The sequence below is a fragment of the Patiria miniata genome, unplaced genomic scaffold (genome assembly GCF_015706575.1).
Source record: "Patiria miniata isolate m_02_andy unplaced genomic scaffold, ASM1570657v1 HiC_scaffold_26, whole genome shotgun sequence".
In the NCBI taxonomy this organism is placed as follows: Eukaryota; Metazoa; Echinodermata; class Asteroidea; order Valvatida; family Asterinidae; genus Patiria; species Patiria miniata.
Window position 1 is genome coordinate 2569630 of NW_024037065.1, and position 11224 is coordinate 2580853.

General features: G+C 41.7%; 2 protein-coding genes across 2 annotated transcripts; both read left to right on the plus strand.

Annotated features, from left to right (window-relative positions):
- The first annotated feature begins 2711 nt into the window (after positions 1–2711).
- On the plus strand, positions 2712–3665 carry LOC119733816. Its single transcript, XM_038207186.1, has one exon. The coding sequence runs from the start codon at positions 2712–2714 to the stop codon at positions 3663–3665; it is 954 nt and encodes a 317-aa protein (XP_038063114.1).
- Positions 3666–5372: 1707 nt separating this feature from the next.
- On the plus strand, positions 5373–7742 carry LOC119734133 (GRB10-interacting GYF protein 2-like). Its single transcript, XM_038207489.1, has 3 exons — positions 5373–5829; positions 6404–6814; positions 7197–7742. The coding sequence occupies exons 2-3, from the start codon at positions 6771–6773 to the stop codon at positions 7588–7590; spliced, it is 438 nt and encodes a 145-aa protein (XP_038063417.1). The 5' UTR covers positions 5373–5829; positions 6404–6770; the 3' UTR covers positions 7591–7742.
- The last annotated feature ends 3482 nt before the right edge of the window (positions 7743–11224 follow it).

Consider the following 11224-nt stretch of genomic DNA (forward strand, 5'->3'; position numbering starts at 1 on the left):
ATATAACCGTGGTCAAAAAGCATACACTCACGCATGCGCACCGTGCGCGGCGCGAACATTTCCATTTCATTGTCCGCCATCTTTGTTGCTCGATGTGCCGATGTTTCGTGGATCAGAATCAGCTTTTTCAAACAACGTAAGTCAGTTTTTATATTTATTTCGAAGTAATACAATACTTTTCATTGAGTAAAAACGCCTGAGCCGTTAAGGTATTTAATGTACCGCCGAAAAAAGTGAAATATATTCGTTCAAAGTTCCGCTTCTGTGCTGCTGCGGGTAGGCTAGGCCTATGTTCGTGATCATGGTCAACCATGTCAACAGCGATTTCACATACATGACATAGGCCTACATGACATAGGCCTAGCTCGTCATTGATTAAACGAATGTTACCGTCATGCATAATGTGCCTCGGCATTGACAGTTGAACTTACGTTATCAGCGGGCAAATTATTCCATTTTGTGTGCCTCGTTTACCGAAATTTGTTGTAAATTCAAGTGTAAGAACTGTCATCGTAGCCTACTTGGCCACATACCTGACGTACGCGGGCCAGCTCGTACGCGGGCCAGCTCGTACGCGGGCCAGCTCGTACGCGGGCCAGCTCGTACGCGGGCCAGCTCGTACGCGGGCCAGCTCGTACGCGGGCCAGCTCGTACGCGGGCCAGCTCGTACGCGGGCCAGCTCGTACGCGGGCCAGCTCGTACGCGGGCCAGCTCGTACGCGGGCCAGCTCGTACGCGGGCCAGCTCGTACGCGGGCCAGCTCGTACGCGGGCCAGCTCGTACGCGGGCCAGCTCGTACGCGGGCCAGCTCGTACGCGGGCCAGCTCGTACGCGGGCCAGCTCGTACGCGGGCCAGCTCGTACGCGGGCCAGCTCGTACGCGGGCCGGGCACAAGTAATGGACATGCAGGCTAGGCTTATGTGTAATTTTAGTCATTGAAATGGTCTTCCAATGTCCCAAGAATAACATTTTTGACAAAAACAAACTGTGTTTGTTTTTATTTTCAGCCCTGAAAACAAACTGTGTTTGTTTTTATTTTCAGCCCTGGCTGACTGGTGACCATTCCTGCAATGATCTGGATGATTGACTGATAGATGCCTCCAACATCATGAAGATAACTTGTAGAGGGCCAGCTGTCATGCTGGTTATTGCATGCTGTTCAGCTTGTGTTAATGCTACTAAATTTAAGGTAATTATTCTTCATGTTTACAACAATGAGGTTTTCGAATTAGTCTTACGACTGTGGATACATTCTGAACATCAATTAAGTAATTTTGTATCACAAACATGAAAATTAAATGTACACACATGTTTACAATGCACATGTAATTTTTAGATTAAAAAAATGAATTACTGAGTGAAAGGATTTTGTCTATCAGTCATGCAACTCAAATTTCAAACTGATGCAACAAAATCATTAAATTTACTTCCAGAAGTATTTATTAAGTTCCCTTTTTTTTTTTTTCTTTAGGTGTCCAAACAGTGAGTGAATGTCATCGACAACCTTCAACACGAGGATGCCAACCAAAGATAGACGGGTCCTACAGTGTTCAGTCAGTTCAAACCAAACTCTCTACTGCAAATAGACCTCACAAATTTTGTTTATTTTTTTTCTAAAATCTAGCAGAAAATACTGAAAACCAATTTTTTGTTTAATCCTGACATTATCTTTGATTATGTGGATTAGGTGACACAAGTGGTAGCTTTTGCATACTTGACATTTTTAAAATGTACTGAAAATTGTACCACAATCATTAAATAATTGCAGCTACATGTACAACCTGACAGTTCATTTTCAATGATTACAATACATACATGTATATGTACCTGAATGCTGTATCCTGTGCAAGTTGATTAAAATAATCAGCTATATAATAGACTTGTGAAACAAACTGTTCACACATCAATTTATTAATGAAAAAATATGTGTGCTGTTAAATTGTACTTGTAACATTTGGTGCTCATATGTCTCTAAAAAAATGAAAGAATTGTTTGTACTAAGACTAGTAAGAGAGTCAACTGCATTCATTTAAAAAAAAGTTAACAAATGTATAAGGATATTCAGAATTTATTAAAGAAAAATGTGTATTGAAGATAAAGCACTCTAAAAGCATTCTTTCTTATGTCTAAGTTTCCCTTCGTTGAATTTTAGGTGTTTCATTTTAAGTGCACCATTTCAGGATTACTTGTAGAATTTTTTAGTCCATGAATTTAATTTTTTTTTTTTTATTTTGAATACGAAATCGGATTGTGAAAATTTAACCACGGGAATTGGTCAAAATGGCTGACCACGGCAATGGGGTTAAATTGACCACGGAATTGGGTTAAAAATATGACCACAATGGGGTCAAGTATCGACCAAAATACGTGGTTATTTATACTGACCACGTCAGGTGGGGTCGTTTTGACCACGGATGTCGTCGGTGCATATTTGACGACGGGAACGTTGTTAAAAATGACCACGACGTGGTTACTTTTTAACCACGTATTTTTAAGAGTGTACGCTCGGATGCCAACCCAGCTGACGACGGCTCCAGAGGTCTTTGCGTGGACGAATTACTGAATCAGTCAAGATGGCTGCATGGTCCCGAATTTCTTTGGGAAAGGGACATCCCGATTGAGATTGAAGCCACCGGTCCAACTATCTTTCCAGACGACCCTGAAGACAAGAAAATCCAGGCATTTTCCACACACTCAACCCAGACACAGTCCATGTTGGCACGCTTGAAAAGGTTCTCCCAGTGGCATAGAGCTAAACGAGCAGTAGCAGCCTACCTCAAGCTGAAATTCCGTCTGAAAGCCCACTCGGTGAAGAAGGCACAGAGGATTGATCCAATTAAAACACTACGAGAGAATGCGATCCCTCTCTTCGAACCAGCCACAGTTCAGCAGCTCTGTCAGTCAGAAGTTGAGACCATTCGACTCCTTCAGAGACATGCCTTTGCAAGTGAAATAAAGATTCTGGCTTCACTTGATGTCTGCAGCAACTCTGTTGATCAACAAACCAGAGTACGGAACAAGACTATGAGAAAGACGAGCTGCCTGTATAGACTGGACCCTTTCATCGATGCAGATGGTGTAATGCGTGTTGGTGGACGAATCAGGAGAGCCGACCTTCCTCCCAACTTCAAACACCCTGCAATACTCCCTAGAAACCATCATATCACTGAACTGATAATCCGACACTTCCACGAAGTAGCCGGTCATCAGGGACGAAGTATGACTACCAATCAGATCCGAGCAAGCGGCTATTGGATTATTGGCTGCAGCTCTGCCGTCTCGCACTTCATCTCCAAATGCGTCAAGTGTAGGAAGCTATACAAACCGGTTGAAGAACAGAAGATGGCAAACCTACCAGTAGACAGACTTGAACCTGCGCCACCCTTTACATATTGTGGAGTTGATCTGTTCGGGCCATGGTATGTAAGGGAAGGCCGGAAAGAACTCAAGAGATATGGTGTCCTCTTCACCTGTATGGTGTCCCGAGCTATCCACATTGAGACTACGACTGCGCTCAGTACTGATGCCTTTATCAGTGCATTGCGTAGATTCATCGCCATTCGAGGACCAATAAGACAACTGAGATGCGACCAAGGTACCAATTTTGTTGGGACACAATCAGAGTTTGAAGAAGCCCTTAAAGGAAATGGATACTGGTCAAGTTGAGAAATTCCTACTCAAGGAAGATTGCGACTTTGTCGACTTCAAGATGAATGTGCCCACTGCTAGTCATTCAGGCGGAGTATGGGAAAGGCACATCCGCTCAGTGCGAAGAGTGCTCCTGTCTCTGATGGAACAGATGTGTTCGCACCTTGACGATGATTCTCTGAGAACCCTCATGATGGAAGCGGCCGCTATTGTCAACAGCAGACCCCTGACGATTGATAACCTGAATGACCCGACCTCTTTAGCGCCACTCACCCCGAATCACTTGCTGACTATGAAGTCGAAGTTGGTTTTTCCACCCCCTGGATGCTTCCAACGAACCGACCTCTACTCAAAGAAGAGATGGCGTCGTGTCCAGTTCCTCGCTAACGAATATTGGACCCGCTGGAGAAAAGAATACATCCAGACCTTGCAGTTGAGGCGGAAGTGGATTCGTCCACATTCTAACCTTGACACCGGTGACATCGTGATCCTCAAAGATGACACCGTCCCTCGAAACAAGTGGCGACTCGGCCGTGTTGAGGATGTCTTTCCAGGAAAAGATGACCTTGTGTGTAGTGTTCGCCTTCTCATAGGTGACCCTCTCCTTGATGCAGAAGGCAAGCAGGTGCCTCCTAAAAGATACTTGGAACACCCTGTGCATAAGTTAGTCTTGCTTGTCACAGACAAGGACATCGGAGAGATCCCCGTCGAGGAGCCTGAATAAGTTGACTCGAGACAACAAGAAATGAAACTAGAGTATCTTTATTACTTACCCATATGTCTTGACCTTATGCTAAGGACTTAGTGTTCAGTTAAAGGAGTAGTTAAGTGTAGTTAATCAGTTTTACCCCCTTTGGTATATTTAAGGGTCCTCCGACCTACAAGTTTGTTGTGCAAATGTTAGTAGTTTTTTTTTTTAAATTAGAGTTAAAGGTCTAATTTTGGGGAGCCATGTTGATGCAGATGAATCACTGTTAGATTGTCACAGCACCTTTAAGCAGTATTTAGTGGAGTACAGAATACCTCCCTCGAACAAACGAACAACGTCATGCTGTAGCAACCACATTTTTGCATGAAACTTGCGTCTATGCGACCTTTTTGGAGATTAAACCTGAGAAAAATCTACTATTGCGAATCCTACAGTAGACTTATAGGATGCAAGGAGGTACATGATATATTCTGTATTGTGTATTGAGATTGCAGAATGTATTTTCGTGCATTTCAGAGACATTTTCACCAGATGTTTTGCTACACTTTGGATTTGGATATTTGTATTCATGTACATGCATGACATGTATTCACCTCGTGACCTAATTTCAAGTACTTATGTGAATCTATGTGCATTTTATTTGTTTGTACCAGTTTTCACGGAGCCAAGAGTGATGATAATGGATTAAAGGCTTCTGTCGAGACCCCTTGCAAAATCTAGCAGGTGTACTTCAACGAAGTCTACTTATTGCGTCACCTTGCGTTTATAACCCTGAAATTGCGAGTACAGCCTGTTATAGTTACTATGTAGGCCTATACAGAGTCAGAGCCGGATCCAGGTAACAAACTATTGGGAAAGAATTCCGTAACCAACCGCCACCCAGCATAGCCTGTGTGGTGTTCCCTGGCCTTCCTTGGGGTGGAGGTGGCGAGGGCAAAGGACCAAACAATTTAAAACGTAGACACATCTTTTTCTCTGGACACTTCTCCTGTGTAAAATCAAAATGTTGGGGGGGGGCTCTATTTCCAAAAATGCCCTCCATTTCCAATAGAGGGCGCTTTTCAAAACCCAGCATTTTCTGCAATATATATGTAAATGTATTGCATGATAGACATGACAATAATCATTGATTTGAGGCAAGTGTCACTCTCTATAATAAAAATAAATAATCTTATACGCGATAATGTAATCTTTTCCTTGACCTGATAATATACTTGGCTCCTAATACATGTGATATTATCATGTCAAGGAACCAAACGGTTGACTCGCATAACAATAGCCAGTACTGCATCAATTAAAACGGCTTGTTGAACACTTGATCTCGTGACTTGTTTACCTGATAAATTAATAACTCAATTTTATTTTCATTTTTTTTCTTTCAACGCAGAATACACAGGATGACATTCCGCCATTTCGAGGGCCTCAAGAGCCATCTGCATCATCTAGTCTAGTCAGTCCAGTGCCACTGAAAACGTGAGTTCCATAAAATGTGCATGATGGGCCTATTTGAGGTTCATGTACATTGTAGGTGGGATGAATGTCAAACCTGTCTTACAGAAAAAGAGGATTTTTGTTTTCATTGTTGAGGTTAGAGTTGGGGTTAGTATTAATGATGTACAAACACGACCCGAAACAAACTTCGGGTCGGGTCTGGCGGTTTGTCCATATTTTCAGTCGGGTCGGGTCGGGTCGGGTTGGTTTTGGTTTTGCATTTACATTAAAAAATATGTTATAAACCCAGGCAATAAAAAAACACATTATCCTATGAATTAAGAAAGGCCTGCTTAAAAAGATGAGTTTTCAAACCCGACTTTATACTCTGTACACTGGAAGACTCCTAAGGTTAATTTCAAGCTGGTTCCACAGGCGGGGACCAGCCACAGAAAACATTCTCTCACCTATGGAAACCAGCCTGGTATTCGGGCAATATACATGTAATCGAGACGTGTCTAGAAAAGAACGCGTACATATAGTTGGAACTCGAGTTAATGAAATTTACAAATTCATTAACAATGTCAATTTTTTTTTTTTTTCTCACTTTCAACAGGCCAATTACCTGGACTGAGAAAATGAACGTCATGTTGTGCCGGGAAGTGGATTACATCAATCCATTTCAATACAAAGAGCGAACAAAGGAAAGGGGGAAATGCTGCGAAGAGGTGGCGGCCAATCTACGTAAGCATGGTAATGATGTGACGAAGAGAAGCGTAAGGGACAAGTTTAAGGCCTTGAGAGATCAGGTAGTAAAACGGAATAACAAAGAAGTGAGGGAAAGTGGTATCGCCCCAGATCCTAGCGACATTAACAAGGAGCTAACTTAGCTTATGGAGGACCTGGTGGAATTGGAAAGTGAGCAATAGTTTGAGACAACAGACAAACAGAAGGAGGCGAAGAAGAAACTGGATGGGGTAGAGATGAGGAAACGTGCAATGGAGTCATTCAGTGAGACAGACAAAAGGTAAGTTTGTAAACATTTCCAAGATTCATGCTTTTTGTCAAATCATATTTCAAGTCTTTAGTGGTTAAAAAATGAAAGGATACGAGTTATACAAGAACTATGTACTCATCAGATTCAGAATTAGCATGATTTCCTGTCTAATTCTTTTCTGACGTTGGAAAGTTTTACCCTCATGAAAAATTTGTGACTGATTAAACTGTTACTTGCGGGTAGCTATGGGCACAAAGCTCACCTTGCAGATTGACCCACATGGCTGCAAATTAGCTGCACGGTCTTGTGGCACGGCATGCCAACAGCTGACAACCGCATTCCATGGGGATTAAGGGGGTAAACTTTGCGTAGTGTATCACCCGAGAATAATAAGTTAAGTTTTGTGTTTCAGGTTGAAGTCCGAGGAAGAAGACAAACAAATGAGGAAGAGAAACACAGGAAGTGACGCTAGCCTGTTCTTGCTAAAGAAATTGGAAATGGACAGAGAAATGAAAGAGCGGAAGTTGGAGCTGAAAAGGGAGGAGGCCCAGAGAAGGCAAGAGAAAGAAGAAAGAGAAGAGGAAAGAAGGAGACAAGATGAAGAAAGAAGACGGGAGAAGGAAGAACGAGAGGAAGACAGAAGGAGGCGGGATGAAGAAATGAGGCGAGACAGGGAAGAAAGGGAGGAGACCAGAAGAAGAAGGGATGAGGCAGACAGAGAGAAGAGGATGGAGCTTTTACAGCAGCAGCTGATGCAACAGAACCAAATGATTGTAATGCTGCTAAAGAACAAACATGAGAAGTAATATAAAGCCATCAGATGCATATTTCCAGTGTTGCTACGTACAGTTTTTCTCCTATAGTGTCATTCCGTGTCTGTTCAACATGATTTTGGACCCGACCCTCACAGATGGTAAAGATATTTGGTGTGATGATTGGCCTATTTGAAAACTCCCCCACAACTGATTTTTTTCTTAGTTTGGCTTGTTAGTTTTTGAGATACGGGTCAGTGAACCTTTGACTAATTAGCATGACCTCCGAACTTTAAATAGTTGTATCTCCAAAACTATAACACGTACAAAAGCCAAATTTTAACATGTACATCATATTAAAGCTCTTTAAATTCCCTCCATTTCATAAATATAACCAAAATCATAGCATGGAGCGCAGAGAAAATGCGTAACAAAATGACCTTTGACCTTGAATTATGAAAATCTATATGCTTCAAATTTCAAATTTTTTTCCAGATGTTAGTTTATGATGTAAGCAACAATCTTGGACAATTTCGGGATGGGCGCTCGTAACATTTTCAAGTTAAGATTTGTTAAAGATGGCATGTCCAGGGGAAAAAACTGTTATTGTGTTGAATCGACACGGAATGACCCTATAAAAATATAGTAATATATTGTTACTATAATAAGGTAATATAAAACCATCAGATGCATATATTCAGTGTTGCTACTAAAGCCCAAATCATATTAGTAGCTACAACCGTGAATGTGTGACTGGGGCTTTACACTTTATTCCTTCCAAACAATTTAGCTGCTTGTTTTTCAAATTTATAGTTAGCAGTTATAGTTCGGTTATTCTGCAGTTTTCAGCTTCGGAAAAGTGTTCTGCTCCCCCTGTTTCTTTATGAACCAAAATAATGCCAACCTAATGATTGTCAATAATGGTGTCACTGCTATCTTAACCATCGCTTCCCCCTTCTGTATCGCATAGCTGCTGTTGGAATCAGTACAGTAGTGGTCAATGAGTGACTGCATCGAGAATCATCATGCTGGCATTCCATTTTATCACAGACATGTACATTTACTGTGAAATTCATAAGATGGAGTTTTCGTTGGGGGGGGGGGATGTACATTAATATGAGGTTTTTGCCTTTCACCGAACCAGCCGATCCCGTAAGCTCGGTGGTCGAGTGGGAAGCCTTGGTGTCGGCACTAGAAAGCAAAAAAGTTGTGGGTTGGAGTCCCACCCGTTTTTTTTCCCTTGGGTGGTAACACACCAAGTATTCAGAGTTAATACATCGGCAAAAAGCTAATATTAACCCCAACTCCCTAGCCTAATTTACTAGGAACCATACCCATCCAGGCCAATTCGAACACCCACATGGCAAATCGTACGCACACACTGTTGGACTTAGTTTCTGGAGATATGCCAAACCCAATGTAAAAGACCATCAGTTTAGGGGTACTGTACCCATTCTAACAGATTTTAACAACACCTGCTGATGGGTTTAGTTCGGTTAGGGTTAATACACATGTACTTGTGAAATTGTAATTGAAATACCTTGCTGGACTGTTAGTGAATGACAGTGTAAAGCATCCTGTAAAATCATGGCACCTGGTATACTGTCATTTTCAAGAAAAGTGGTATTTTTGTATCAATTTCAAACGCTGGTCGGCCGACCAGCGTTGGAAAAAAACTGGCTTTTTTCCAAAAACTGGCCCCAATTGACCATCGCACTTGTTTGCAATCGATTACACAACTATGAACGGGTACAAGCCAGCTGGACTGGTTGCCTGACCTCACAATTCCCCAATGTAGGTAAACTGCTCTGTTTCTTCTTATATGGAGTCAGGGAGCCAGACTACAGGGAAATGATTGCTTTTTTTGGTTTTTATAGCATTTTCGAACCCAAAACCTCAAAAAAGTCAGTGTAACTATATTTGCTATATATTTCAAACCCCCAACTCCATCCATTTCTGAAAATTACAGCAAAAGCAAATGATGTATATTCCCTTTAACTCAAAATCACTTCGAGTTCCTTTTGGCTGTTCCGGGAGTGCCCCTGTTTTTACTTCATACAGGAATGTTTCTGACCTTGTTACATACTGATGTTTTTATTAAAGCAGACTTGCTGTTAACTTTTAGATTGAATCTTCCAGTAACTTTATCCACCTGTTATGCCGTTTCAAGATTGTTAAAAGCCCATCCTTGCCGTTTATTTATAAGATGCTTCAGGCTTATTGTTTGCCAGGATCGAATGGATCAAAATAAATCATAAGTTGAGGCTTAAAACATACAAGTCTTGATTAATCATTTCTATGAGTAAATATAGAAAACGAAAATAACAAAATAGTTGACTCTCGTTAATACAAACACTGTTAATACCAATTCTGGCTATAACAAACATAAAGCCTTGTTGCTGACTGTGCAAATTATTAAAACAATGAATGGGACGGGCACTCCGCTTTTACAAACATTTTGGCTAGCTCCACCTGAGTTTGTATTAATGAGAGTTGACTGCAAATGAAATCACAGATTGACTAGGAGTTCAACTTTCCCTGAACCTTGCCTTGAAAGTATTCCTCCATGATGGGTGGGTCTTGCCCAAAGAAACGCGAACACACATTGCCATATAGGCAAGTATGAGCATTTGTTAGTAGCCCCGAAACAACATACATTTTGCCGCATGCTGATAGACAGACTTTTTGATTCTTCTTGAAATCTACAAACTTGAAGAAGTTGATTATGTCGCCAAACAGCCACTCAACACTGACTCTAACACTGCTCATTGACTTGTTGTATGCCTCCTGTTCTGCGGTCACATCGTTCCCTTTGAAGGGACCCTGGAGATGGGCCCGTAGTGGGTAAGCTGTATCTCCATAAATGCACATCACATGGCCCTCTGGATCATATCATCGCTGAGCTGACAAACCGACGAATAAGCGAAAACCTTGTTTGGAGTAATTTGCGTTTGAAGTTTGACACTTCTCCGGGCGCCGTATTTTACCCTTAATGTTTCGATAAAAAAACTGTTAGTATATATTCTGAATAAAATATGAAACTAAGTATCCACCAGGTCACTTATTTATTCAGAGAAGTTGTGCGATATGATTTTATTTGATCGTTAACGCATTCGTCAGTTTGTCAAATTACATTAATCTGCAATATCCGGTTGTTCTTCACACTGTTTGTATGCTATTCGTCAGTTTGTCGGATCGCGCGTGCACGCACGCGCAATCCAACAAACTGACGAATAACATTCGTTGGTACTTGGAACGCACACCTTACAAAAGCTGGTTACCAGCGCAATTTCGCATTCGTCACTATGTCAAATTATGGGTTTGTTTTTTTGAGTGATTCGCCACCAGGGGGGCTCTGAATCTCAAAATCCAGACAAATATTAAGAATTTTGGCATAAATACTTGAAAGAGCAACCTTCATAAAGCCTAAAAATAACAAAAAATCGAAATCGCCAAAATGGTCGATTCGCCGGTTTGTCAGCTCTGCGACGATATGATCTAAGTTCCAATTCAGCAAATAGTCCTGTCTCTCGCAACAAAAAGGAGTCCTGCCTTCTTCCTTCTAAGGGCCCAAATAGCTTACAATCATCCCATTTGCAGCAATAACAGATCGATACTTCAGCGCATGAACACGTTTGTGCCCATTGTACATGACTTGTTGGTTTGCATTAGGACGGCATATTGGGCG

Coding starts and splice junctions, on each gene's coding strand:
- LOC119733816 (XM_038207186.1), top strand. CDS start 2,712: ATGTTGGCACGCTTGAAAAGGTTCTCCCAGTGGCATAGAGCTAAACGA.
- LOC119734133 (XM_038207489.1), top strand. CDS start 6,771: ATGAGGAAACGTGCAATGGAGTCATTCAGTGAGACAGACAAAAG. Junction 6,815..7,196: donor TTCAGTGAGACAGACAAAAG/GTAAGTTTGTAA, acceptor TTTGTGTTTCAG/GTTGAAGTCCGAGGAAGAAG.